The sequence below is a fragment of the Polypterus senegalus genome, chromosome 1 (genome assembly GCF_016835505.1).
Source record: "Polypterus senegalus isolate Bchr_013 chromosome 1, ASM1683550v1, whole genome shotgun sequence".
NCBI lineage: Eukaryota > Metazoa > Chordata > Cladistia > Polypteriformes > Polypteridae > Polypterus > Polypterus senegalus.
The window spans coordinates 182,161,259-182,174,145 of NC_053154.1; the positions used below are offsets into that span (position 1 = coordinate 182,161,259).

Below are 12,887 nucleotides of genomic sequence, written 5' to 3' on the forward strand. Positions count from 1 at the left end.
TCATTGATATGAGTGTTGTTCCCATATCTCTCTCTATATATATATATATCTGTATATACAGTGGTGTGAAAAACTATTTGCCCCCTTCCTGATTTCTTATTCTTTTGCATGTTTGTCACACAAAATGTTTCTGATCATCAAACACATTTAACCATTAGTCAAATATAACGCAAGTAAACACAAAATGCAGTTTTTAAATGATGGTTTTTATTATTTAGGGAGAAAAAAAATCCAAACCTACATGGCCCTGTGTGAAAAGTAATTGCCCCTTGTTAAAAATAACCTAACTGTGGTGTATCACACCTGAGTTCAATTTCCGTAGCCACCCCCAGGCCTGATTAGTGCCACAACTGTTTCAATCAAGAAATCACTTAAATAGGAGCTGCGTGACACAGAGAAGTAGACCAAAAGCACCTCAAAAGCTAGACATCATGCCAAGATCCAAAGAAATTCAGGAACAAATGAGAACAGAAGTAATTGATATCTATCAGTCTGGCAAAGGTTATAAAGCCATTTCTAAAGCTTTGGGATTCCAGAGAACCACAGTGAGAGCCATTATCCACAAATGGCAAAAACATGGAACAGTGGTGAACCTTCCCAGGAGTGGCCGGCCGACCAAAATTACCCCAACAGCGCAGAGACGACTCATCCAAGAGGTCACAAAAGACTCCAGGACAACGTCTAAAAAACTGCAGGCCTCACTTGCCTCAATTAAGGTCAGTGTTCATGACTCCACCATAAGAAAGAGACTGGGCAAAAATGGCCTGCATGGCAGATTTACAAGACGCAAACCACTGTTAAGCAAAAAGAACATTAGGGCTCGTCTCAATATTGCTAAGAAACATCTCAATGATTGCCAAGACTTTTGGGAAAATACCTTATGGACTGATGAGACAAAAGTTGAACTTTTTGGAAGGCAAATGTCCCTTTACATCTGGCGTAAAAGGAACACAGCATTTCAGAAAAAGATCATCATACCAACAGTAAAATATGGTGGTGGTAGTGTGATGGTCTGGGGTTGTTTTGCTGCTTCAGGACCTGGAAGGCTTGCTGTGATAGATGGAACCATGAATTCTACTGTCTACCAAAAAATCCTGAAGGAGAATTTCCAGCTATCTGTTCGTCAACTCAAGCTGAAGCGATCTTGGGTGCTGCAACAGGACAATGACCCAAAACACACCAGCAAATCCACCTCTGAATGGCTGAAGAAAAACAAAATGAAGACTTTGGAGTGGCCTAGTCAAAGTCCTGACCTGAATCCAATTGAGATGCTACGGCATGACCTTAAAAAGGCGGTTCATGCTAGAAAACCCTCAAATAAAACTGAATTACAACAATTCTGCAAAGATGAGTGGGCCAAAATTCCTCCAGAGCACTGTAAAAGACTCATTGCAAGTTATCGCAAACGCTTGATTGCAGTTATTGCTGCTAAGGGTGGCCCAACCAGTTATTGGGTTCAGGGGCAATTACTTTTTCACACAGGGCCATGTAGGTTTGGATTTTTTTTTCTCCCTAAATAATAAAAATCATCATTTTAAAACTGCATTTTCTGTTTACTTGTGTTATATTTGACTAATGGTTAAATGTGTTTGATGATCAGAAACATTTTGTGTGACAAACATGCAAAAGAATAAGAAATTAGGAAGGGGGCAAATAGTTTTTCACACCACTGTATATCAATATCTATCTCTCTCTCTCTCTCTCTCTCTCTCTCTCTCTCTCTCTCTCTCTATATATATATATATATATATATATAAAAAATACCAGCTTGGCAGCGGAGAAGTATGTATTCGATGTCGTGTGTTAAAGAAGTTATGAAAAGAAAATTAAACATTTTAAAAATAACGTAACATGATTGTCAATGTAATTGTTTTGTCACTGTTATGAGTGTGCTGTGATATATATATATATATATATATATATATATATATATATATATATATATATATATATATATATATCAAAATACCCGCGCTTCGCAGCAATGTCGTGTGTTAAAGAAGTTATGAAAAAGAAAAGGAAACATTTGAAAAATAATGTAACATGATTGTGAAAGTAATTGTTTTGTGTATTTGGCGGCAGCGTCACGAAGTTGTTTTCGTCTAGCTGCATTAGAAAATGTACCACGACATCTGGCACGCCTTCTTTTTACTGTTTTCTAACAGCTTGGATTGCTGCTGTCATAATGGGTTTGAGTCTACATATATATATATATATATATTGTGACGGACAGCCGGGTCCCAAGCCCGGCCAGGACGCCTCTGCTGCATACGTCCCGGGGGAGCCATCATGGACATGGCAGTACCTCCCCCGGGGCGCTTGGGGGCAGTCTCCCTGGCCGTGGATCCCTCCTTAATCTCCCCCGTGGCTCCATGGGACATGGAGTCCACCACAGCAGCCCGGTTGGGAGATGGGGTGGCCGCTAGGGGGTGCTGCAAAGAACCAGCCACCACACTGGACGGTTTATCAGCCCCACCCGGAGGTGCAATTAAGACTAGCTGGTCAGGCACCTGGAACACTTCCGGGTGGGGTATTAAAGGGCCCGCCTCCCAGCAATCGAGGGTGAAAGTCGGGTGGAAAAGGACGGAGCTGGAGTGAGGACTGGAGGCGGCCAGGAGGAAAAGAGGCACAGGACTGTGTGGCCTGGACATTGGGGGAATCGGTGAAAGAGGCACTGGGGTTTGTGCACGTCCAATTTGTAAATAGTATTGTAAATAAACAGTGTGTGGTGGAGCCAACGATGTCTGTCTGTCTGTGTCCGGGCCAGCGTTCACAATATATATATATATATATATATATATATATATATATATATATATATATATATATATATATATATATATAAACATACATATATACATATATATACACATACATATCTTCATATCTATATACATATATACATATGTATATAGTTAATATCTACATATACACATATATATACATATTTATCTACATCATATATACACACACATACATACATACACACACACACAAATTATATAAATGTGTGTGTGTGTGTGTATATATATACACATACATACATATATATACACATATATATACCTGTGTGTATGTTTGTATGTGTCTACTGTATATGTGTGTGTATAGCTTTGGTCACTGAGTGCAAGGGAAAAATAATAAAATATAGTCTATAAGTTATTAAACAGTAAAACATTAACGTTTTAAGAAGTACAGGTACATTGAGCACTACTCTAGTGGTTGCGGGTAAACTACATTTTAAAAGACGGTATAACAAAACAGGTAAGTAGTACTAACAGCAGCTAAAATGTATATGGATCATCTCTCGATAGTAGATCCATTTTGAAAGGCGCTACACGACGGCTGTGGTATAGAAATTACATTTTCTATGTGAACGTTCAAATTTCTGCCTGTGTTCGGTGACGTTATGATCGCCTTTTGGGGATAGTCACGGTGGGTCTTGTGTAGACTGGTGAGACGTCCCTGCCATTAATCGGCTGTGATAGCACTGTCAGTCCTCTACGTGTGCGTGTCTTCATAATTCGAGCTGAGGACCCCATAATCGTATACGTGCAAAAGAAAGTGTGAATCGCCTTAATATTATTTTGCCGTGGTGTAGAAAAGGGGTCCCGTGTTTGCACTTGTCTGGGCTATAGCTCAGGGGGAGGATGAAAAAAATTAAAAGTGCTCACTTTGACTTAAGGCAGAAGCGCAGTCAGCGTCTCAAAGGCCGGCACAGCTATGCGCGCGCGCCGGCTGCTCGACTTTTACTGGGCAGGAGACCCCAGTTTTTGTACACACGTTCCACAAATGAGACACACAGGTTTACCGGCAATGTCAGTAAACATATACTCAGCCTCCCATCGGTTTTTAAAGGCTCTATGTTCAGAATCACCTTTTCTCTTTGGCATCGTGTGGGCTAGCTTGGCAATAACTTGTAGCATCATAAGCTAGACTTGATTAACGTGGCAAGTGTTCGTCAAGGCAGCTGAAGCGCTGGATTATGGGACCTGTAGTTTATTGTGTTACCCGCACTTCATATCCCCGGGCCATTAATAACAATAATACAGTATATAAAATGATCTCGCAGGCCGGATATAATTACACGGGCCGGATGTGGCCCGCTGCCCTTGAGTTTGACACATATGAACTAAATAGAACTCGAAAAGATATATTTTTTCAAATGTGATCGCGCAATTCAGATAGAGTTGACGCGCACTACAGCCTGCATGCCTCAATAAGTCATCCTCCCCTCGCTCTTACTTTTTACCGTTCATCTAATGAATACACTGAGTATGGCTTTACCAAAACAATCATTGATGGCGAATAAAGTATCCATTATTCGAGTATGTAGATCGGGTTATATATATATACATATATATATATACCCGCGTATCGCAGTGGAGAAGTAGTGTGTTAAAAAAGCTAGAAAAAGAAAAGGGAACATTTTAAAAATAACGTAAAATGACTGTCAATATACAGTATTTGTTTTGTGAGTGTTACTGAGTGTTGCTGTCATCAAGGATTTGATTATCATTATTTCTTTCAATCAGGTTCGTATTTGTAGGATGTGTTGTGTTCAAGTTACATTCCGTGTTTGTCAATCGTTGTAAAGATAAGAGGTTTCTTTCATCGATTAGTTTCTTACTGCATCAATAAACAGCTCGTCTTCTTCTTTATCTGAGACCTGACACACTGCATGCACGGGTTTTTTTACACTGTCTTCCTTTAGCGGGACATTGACTTTTCCAACGTGTGCTTTGTTTCCGCAGTAGTTGGATTTATGAATATGCTTATATGTATCAGACGCTTCATATTTTTTGCTGCCTTTTCAATTGTGTAATTCGGTTTTTGTTCAGCGCTCTTTGAAACTGTTGCTTTTTATCTGTGCACTGCGTCAGTTCACGTGAGCCACTCGGTGTACATGCATCGAAGGTTCCCAGCTGTGCTGGTGCCATTTCGTGCTATGTCCATGGCTGTATTTAATGTTACCTTAGTCCTGGCACTTAAAACTTTCTCTCGCAGTTTCGCTGAGTTTGTGTCAAACACCACCCTGACCATCTCATCTTCCTCTCCATAAGCACAGTCCTTCACCCGTGAATATTTACCCGTGGCAGTTTGCTATTGGATTGCCGCTGACGGACAGCCTTATATGGGCAGGCACTAAATTACAAACGCCAGCGGCAGCCTGTCTATGAACTTAATTTAAAGTGTAGGTTTACATCGTGCTTTGTTTCTGAAGTAGCAGAACTCATGAATATGGTTGTATATGTCACTCGCTCGCTTCTTATTGTTTCGCTGCCTTCTCAATTATATAATGCATGTTTTCTTCAACGCTTTTTTGAGGTCTTCCTGGTTTTCTATGTACTGTGTGATTACGTGTGAGGCGTGATGATGTCACACGAAACTCCGCCCCCACGGCGTTGAAGCTCATCTCCATTACAGTAAATGGAGAAAAACTGCTTCCAGTTATGACCATTACGCGTAGAATTTCGATATAAAACCTGCCCAACTTTTGTAAGGAAGCTGTAAGGAATGAACCTGCCAAATTTCAGCCTTCCACCCACACGGGAAGTTGGAGAATTAGTGATGAGTCAGTGAGTGAGTGAGTGAGTGAGTGAGTGAGTGAGTGAGTGAGGGCTTTGCCTTTTATTAGTATAGATATATATATATATACAGCATATATATATACAGTATATATATTTATATATATATATATATATATATGATCCAATTTGTATATTTACGGCATACATTACAAAATACATTCTAGTAGTTGGTGTGCAGACAGACAGAAAGAATTCAGTTTATCCATTTTAATGAAAGGGCAACTGTCTTTGTCTTTACATCTGTCTTTGAATCTGTAATTTTACTTGGGCAATGGATAAGTGAAAATAATAAATCAATTAGAAAAATTGGCTGATATTTAATTTTGTGTTTGTCTATCTAAAATGGTATTTATATATAGAAAGACTAAACATGGATTGTAAATTTAAATTCTCTCCTGTTACCTGCAGATCAATGGAGGATGAAACAAAAGATAAAAACCTGAAGGCAATGTTTACCTGGACAGAGGTGCAAAAACACAATGGGCAAAGTGAAAAATGGTTGGTGATCAACAGGAAAGTGTACAACATTACTGAATTCTGTCAAAGACACCCTGGTGGAAAGAGGGTAATCAGCCACTATGCTGGTCAAGATGCTACGGTGAGTTGTGATTGCAGCCTTGGTTTCTCTGTGATTCTGCAGTACCTGAATTTTTACGTGATTATTATTAAATGCATAATACTGTGTATATATATATATATATATATATATATATATATATATATATATATATATATATATATATATATATATATATATATATATATATTGTGGAGGATTGCCTGCTTTTTACTCCGGCCCTCACCCCCAGGCCGCCAGGAGGAGCTCTCCTGACAGCATGATCGTGCCCTGAGTTCCAGCAGGGCCTCATGGACTATGTAGTGTTTATACGGAGCCCTGCTGGATAACTTGGGGACCACCGGGAGTCGCTGTAGAGGGGCTCGTGGGCTCTTATGTGCCCTATAACCCGGAAGTACGTCATGGTCACGTGACAGGAAGGAACGACGTGCTCCCGGGTTGAAGAAAAGGACTGTTTACCCTGACCCGGAAGGAATAAGGAACTGTTCACTGATATGGAAGGAACACATCCGGGTCAGGGTTTATAAAAGGACTGTGGGAAAGCCCTGAGACTGTGCTGAGCTGGGAGAAAGGGTGGCTAAGTGTCTGGGTGTTGGAGGGTTGTGTGTTTATTGAGAAGAGAGGAGTGGCGGTGCTTGGTGCACATCATTAGTATAATAAATAATAATTGTGGACTTTTTACCTGATGTTTGGAGTGGTACCTGAGGGTTTGAGAGGTGGATCAGAACCTCTACGCCGACATATATATATATATATATATATATATATATATATATATATATATATATATATATATATATTGTAAACTTGACCCGGACACAGACAGGCGGACATGTTGTCTTAAAACCACCACACGTTTATTTTACACAATTATTTACAATAAAGGTCACTCAGACCCAGTCCAATGGTCACACAGACCTTAGTCACGTGCACAAATCCCCAAACCAATCACTCAGTCCTGGCCACAATGCCTTGTCTTCGGGCCAACTCCACAGTTCCTCTTGCCTTATCCTCCATCTACCTGACTCTAGCTTCGAATGAATGGAGACGGCCCCTTTTATAGAGGACCCGGATGAGCCCCAGGTGTTCCCGGCAATCTTCTTCTAGCCACGCCCCAGCGTGGCGGAAGTGCCGGCTGTCCTCCCGGCTGCTCTCCAGGCGCCGTCATAAATCTTCCCCCCAGCACTTCCTGGTGTGGCGGAAGTGCTGGGGTAACAGGTCCCCAAGGCACTGGGGCGCCTCCTGGCGGTAACCACGGGCCCCTACAGGTTAAGGCTTCCATGCCCTTGACCCGTGGCCCCCAAAGCAACCCGGAAGGCAAACCCCATGTGATCCAGGCAGGGCTCTGACCCTTTTCCGGTCCCTCCTGGCATCCCGGCCGGGTCATGGCCCCTGGCACCCCTGACAATATATATATATATATATATATAGTGTGAAATACGTATGAATATACAGTGTATATTTTACTCTACTCAGAAAAGTGGTATTCAGAGACAGCTGTGTCATGTAAAAAATTTTTAACTTGAAAGGAGGCAGTCACAGAGTCCAGATGAGAATGCAAAACATTTCTTTATTTGCACAGAGTTATTAACAAATGTCTCAGTCCATAGAGTGAGCCATCAATTAAACAATTCAGGCGTAGTGGTGAAACAGGACAGTGAGAAGGGCCCTGTCTGGCTCCCCACTCCTGACGTTACGGTACCTCTCCTCTCAACCTTTGCCTTGGATTAGCACAAATATGCTCTTCCTGCAAGCGAACTATGATTCGTATCGCAATGAGAGAAGTCGCACAATCAACCATAATATTAAAGCAAATTATAGAAAAAACCTGATCCAAATCCTTTAAGTTATTCTCTCGTTCACTAGCTAAGTGGAGGTAAGGAACGCCCCAAGACTGGTGAGTGAGTGACGAGGGCCCGCCCCCCCGACAGACAGACATTGGATTTTATATATATAGAGATATGATTCATATTAGTTATAATAATATTTAAAAAATGTGAGTAGAATTTACATTAACTATTTCTTTTATGCTTCTTATGACAGATTAATGTCTCTTGCTTACTGCTATACAGTATGTTTGTTTTTTATTTTCTTTTTTCAGTTCAAAGTCATAATTTATTTAAATTTTAAAAATGTTTGAAAGGGTATTTTCAAATACTTCTCTGTGTCATCAGTTGCATTATACCGTATAAGTAAATGTAACATCCAGTCACCACTGATAATCTGGCTGGCATGCTTAGTGTAGGGAATATCTTACAAGCATAGTTGTTACATAATGTTTTTTTCTCAGTGGTCAACACAGAAAGGTCTAAAAAGACATGTTACCTGTTTCTTATTTCTTTGTACAGCATATTTTCTTTAAACCCTTGTCCTTTTTCATTTTGTTTGATCCATCTTTCTCTTTCCAAGTACAGTGGTGAGTTTTCTGAAAATGTTAGAATTTAGAGAGTAGTGAACAACTTAAAGAAGTACGCAGGTAACAAATGACCAACTTTTACTTTGGTTTCCCAAAAGGCTTCTTAAGACAGTACACCTTTGGTGACCCTGACCCACAACAATCCTTACAAGTCCATTGAAAATAGTTGATTTAAGTACATTTTCAGTGCAAAGTACTGTCATTATAATAAGACTAAATAAATAAATAGTGTGTTTTTTTTTAATTGTTTGAGAAAAACATAATTAAGAATAACACAACTTTAAAAATAAAAATAAATTAACAAACAATAAAGACTCACTAATGTGCTTGGTTTCCAGTCTTGTGTGTATGTTATCATCCAGTTGATGCTCGGAACTGGCCAACTCTATTTAATTTGAAAAGCAACAGGGGCACGGTGGTGCTCAAACATAAAGAATGCTGGCAGTCGTCTGCTATATACTAACTGTGTAAGCCCATGCTGTTAAAAGCACTGGATCCTAGAAAGTATTGAAATCGTCAGAACTACTCTGGGCATTTCTCTGCTATGAGTATTTGTGTTAGTGACGTGCTCGCATCGTTTGTGCATTAGCAGCTATGCGACTATCTTTCTTAAGAGGTTTCCTTTTGCCGGTGTGCTGGGCTCGCTTGCGTTACTTCGGAGCTGGAGCCCTCACCCCAACTCTACATCTCACTTCCGGGCCAGACAGACACACACATTTGCATGAAAATATTTAATTTCAAAAGTAACAGGGGCGCGGTGGTGCTCAAACATAAAGAATGCTGGCAGTCACCTCTATTATGCCCTCTGGTGGTTGTTCAGAGTGTCAAATGGATGATAACATGCATACATGAATGCAAGATCACCCCCCACCCTACCCAGAAGGGGGTGGGTTAGGGTTGATTTCACCTTACAGTATTTTTAGTCGACCATTGAGAAACATGTGTTTCATGAAAATCGCTCCAGCCATGCCGGAACATACATACATATACACGTTGACTTTATATATATATATATATATATATATATATATATATATATATATATATATATATATATATATATATATATATATATATATACAGTAATCCCTCCTCGATCGCGGGGGTTGCATTCCAGAACCCCCCGCGATAGATGAAAATCCGCGAAGTAGAAACCATATGTTTGTATAGTTATTTTTATATATTTTAAGCCCTTATAATCTCTCCCACACGGTTAACATTATTAGAGCCCTCTAGACATGAAATAACACCCTTTAGTCAAAAGTTTAAACTGTGCTCCATGACAAGACAGAGATGACAGTTCTTTCTCACAATTAAAAGAATGCAAACATATCTTCTCTTGAGGAGCAGAGAATTTCTGAGAGAGAGAGAGAGAGCGCTCGCAAAGAAAAGCAAACAATCAAAAAATCAATACGTGTGCTTTTAAGTTTACTGAAGCACCGCAATAAAGCAGCATTTTTTAGAGGAGCGTCAGTATCTTCTAAGCAAACATCCTCTGTGCAAACAGCCCCTCTGCTCACATCTCCTCCGTCAGGCGCAGAGAACGTCAGAGAGAGAGAGAGAGCGAGATTAAAGCAAACCATCAAAAAATCAATAAGTGTGCTTTTGGAAGCACCGGCGATAAAGCGGCATTTCTTAGAGGTGCCTCCGTATCCACTAGGCAAACAGCTTTTGTGCAAACAGCACCTCTGCTTACAGCCCCTCTGTCAGGCGCAGAGAATGTCAGAGAGGGTGAGATAGAGGCAGAGACAAGCAAACAATCGAGCACCGCGCAGGAAGCATATCTTATAGCATTGAGGAGTTTTAGTTAATATGTAATACATGCTCTGATTGTGTAGCTTCTAAGCCATCCGCCAATAATCCCTTGTATGAAATCAACTGGGCAAACAAACTGAGAAAGCATGCACCATAAATTAAAAGACACATTGTCCGCAGAAATCCGCGAACCAGTGAAAAATCCGTGATATATATTTAGATGTGCTTACATTTAAAATCCGCGATAGAGTGAAGCCGCGAAAGTCGAAGTGCGATATAGCGAGGGATTACTGTATATATATATATATTAGCAAAATACCTGCGCTTCGCAGCGGAGAAGTAGTGTGTTAAAGAAGGAAAGAAAAAGAAAAGGAAACATTTTGAAAATAAGGTAACATGATTGTCAATGTAATTGTTTTGTCACTGTTATGAGTGTTGCTGTCATATATATATATATATATATATATATATATATATATATATATATATATATAGCAAATACCCACGCTTCGCAGCGATGTCGTGTGTTAAAGAAGTTATGAGAAAGAAAACATTTTAAAAGTAACGTAACATGATTGTCAAAGTAATTGTTTTGTGTATTTGGCAGCAGCGTCACAAAGTTGTTTTCATCTAACTGCATCAGAAAATGTACCACGACATCTGACACGCCTCCTTTTTACTGTTTTCTCACAGCTTGGATTGCTGCTGTCATAATGGGTTTAAGTCTACATATATATATATATATACACACATGTATATATACACATACATATCTTCATATCTATATACATATATACATATCTATATACATATCTACATATACACATACAGTATATATATATATATATACATACCTATCTACATCATATATACACACACATAAATACATACATACACAAACACAAATTATATATATATGTGTGTGTGTATGTATGTATGTGTGTGTGTGTATATATATATACAATGTAGATAGGTGTGTGTGTGTATATATACTGAATATATATACACATACATACAAACATACACACAGGTATATATATGTGTATATATATGTATGTGTCTATATGTGTGTGTATAGCTTTGGTCACTGAGTGCCAGGCAAAAATAATAAAATGTAGTCTATAAGTTATTAAACAGTAAAACATTAACGTTTTAAGAAGTAAAGGTACATTGAGCACTACTGGAGTGTTTGCGGGTAAACTACATTTTAAAGACGGTGTAACAGAACAGGTAAGTAGTACTAACGCAGCTAAAATGTATATGGATCATCTCTCGGTAGTAGATCCCTTTTGAAAGGCGCTACACGACGGCTGTGGTATAGAAATTACATTTTCTATATGAACGTCCAAATTTCAGCCTCTGGTAATGTGCCTTACCGGCATTACCAGCAATTTAAGAAAATTAGTTTTGTGTCCTCTGCAGTGTTAAGAGAGAAAGGCTTTGGTTTGGGATAAAAGGAAAAAAGGTGTAAAGAAAGGAAAGTTGCCTTTTTCTTTTATATAGTGTAGGGAGATGTCTTCGCTGACGACATGAGCGCCTTTTGGGGACAGCCGCGGTGGGTCTTGTGTAGACTGATGAGACGTCCCTGCCATTAATCGGCTGTGATGTCACTGTTGGTCCTCCACTCCTGTGCGTGTCTTCATAATCCGAGCTGACGACCTCATAATCATATACGTACAAAAGAAAGTGAGAAGCGCCTTAATATTAGTTTGCCGCTGTGTAGAAAAGGGATCCCGTGTTTGCACTTGTCTGGGCTATTGCTCAGGGGGAGGATGAAAAAAATTAAAAGTGCTCACTTTGACTTAAGGCAGAAGCGCAGTCAGCGTCTCAAAGGCTGCTCAACTTTTGCAGGGCAGGAGACGCCACTTTTGTAGACACGTTCACGTGATCAAAAGTCTCGACGCTCTTTGGCAGTGGAGAAGTAGTGTGTTAAAGAAGTAATGAAAAAGAAAAGGAAAGATTTTAATAATAACGTAACATGATTGACAATGTAATGTTTTGTCACTGTTGTGAGTGATGAGTGCTGCTGTCATATATATATATATATATACTGCTCAAAAGAATTAAAGGAACACTTTTTAATCAGAGGATAGCATAAAGTCAGTGAAACTTCTGCGATATTGAACTGGTCATTTAAGTAGCAGAGGGGAGTGTTAGTCAGTTTCAGCTGCTTTGGTGCTAATGAAATTAACAACATGTGTAGTAATGGGGCAACAATGAGACAACTCCCAAAACATGAATTGTTTAACAGGTGGAGGCCAATGACATTTTTCCCTCCTCACCTTTTCTGACTGTTTTTTCACTAGTTTTGTATTTGGCTATGGTCAGTGTCACTACTGGTAGCTTGAAGCGGTTCCTGGACCCTACAAAAGTTACACAGGTACTCCAACTTCTCCAGGATGGCACATCAATACCTACCATTGCCAGAAGGTTTGCTGTGTCTCCCAGCACATTCTCTAGGACATGGAGGATATTCCAAGAGACAGGCAGTTACTCTAGGAGAGCTGGACAGGGCCTTAGAAGGTCCTTAACCCATCAGCAAGACCGG

At 39.7% G+C, this 12,887-nt stretch overlaps 1 protein-coding gene across 1 annotated transcript in view; it reads left to right on the forward strand.

The window, feature by feature from the left end:
• LOC120535962 (acyl-CoA (8-3)-desaturase-like) overlaps positions 1-12,887 on the forward strand; it is a 290,759-nt gene that overhangs the window by 64,775 nt on the left and 213,097 nt on the right. Inside the window, exon 2 of the mRNA XM_039764207.1 lies at positions 6,000-6,189. Within this exon, the coding sequence (XP_039620141.1) occupies positions 6,004-6,189 (186 nt within the window). The 5' untranslated portion in view covers positions 6,000-6,003. The remainder of the gene's footprint in view (positions 1-5,999; positions 6,190-12,887) is intronic.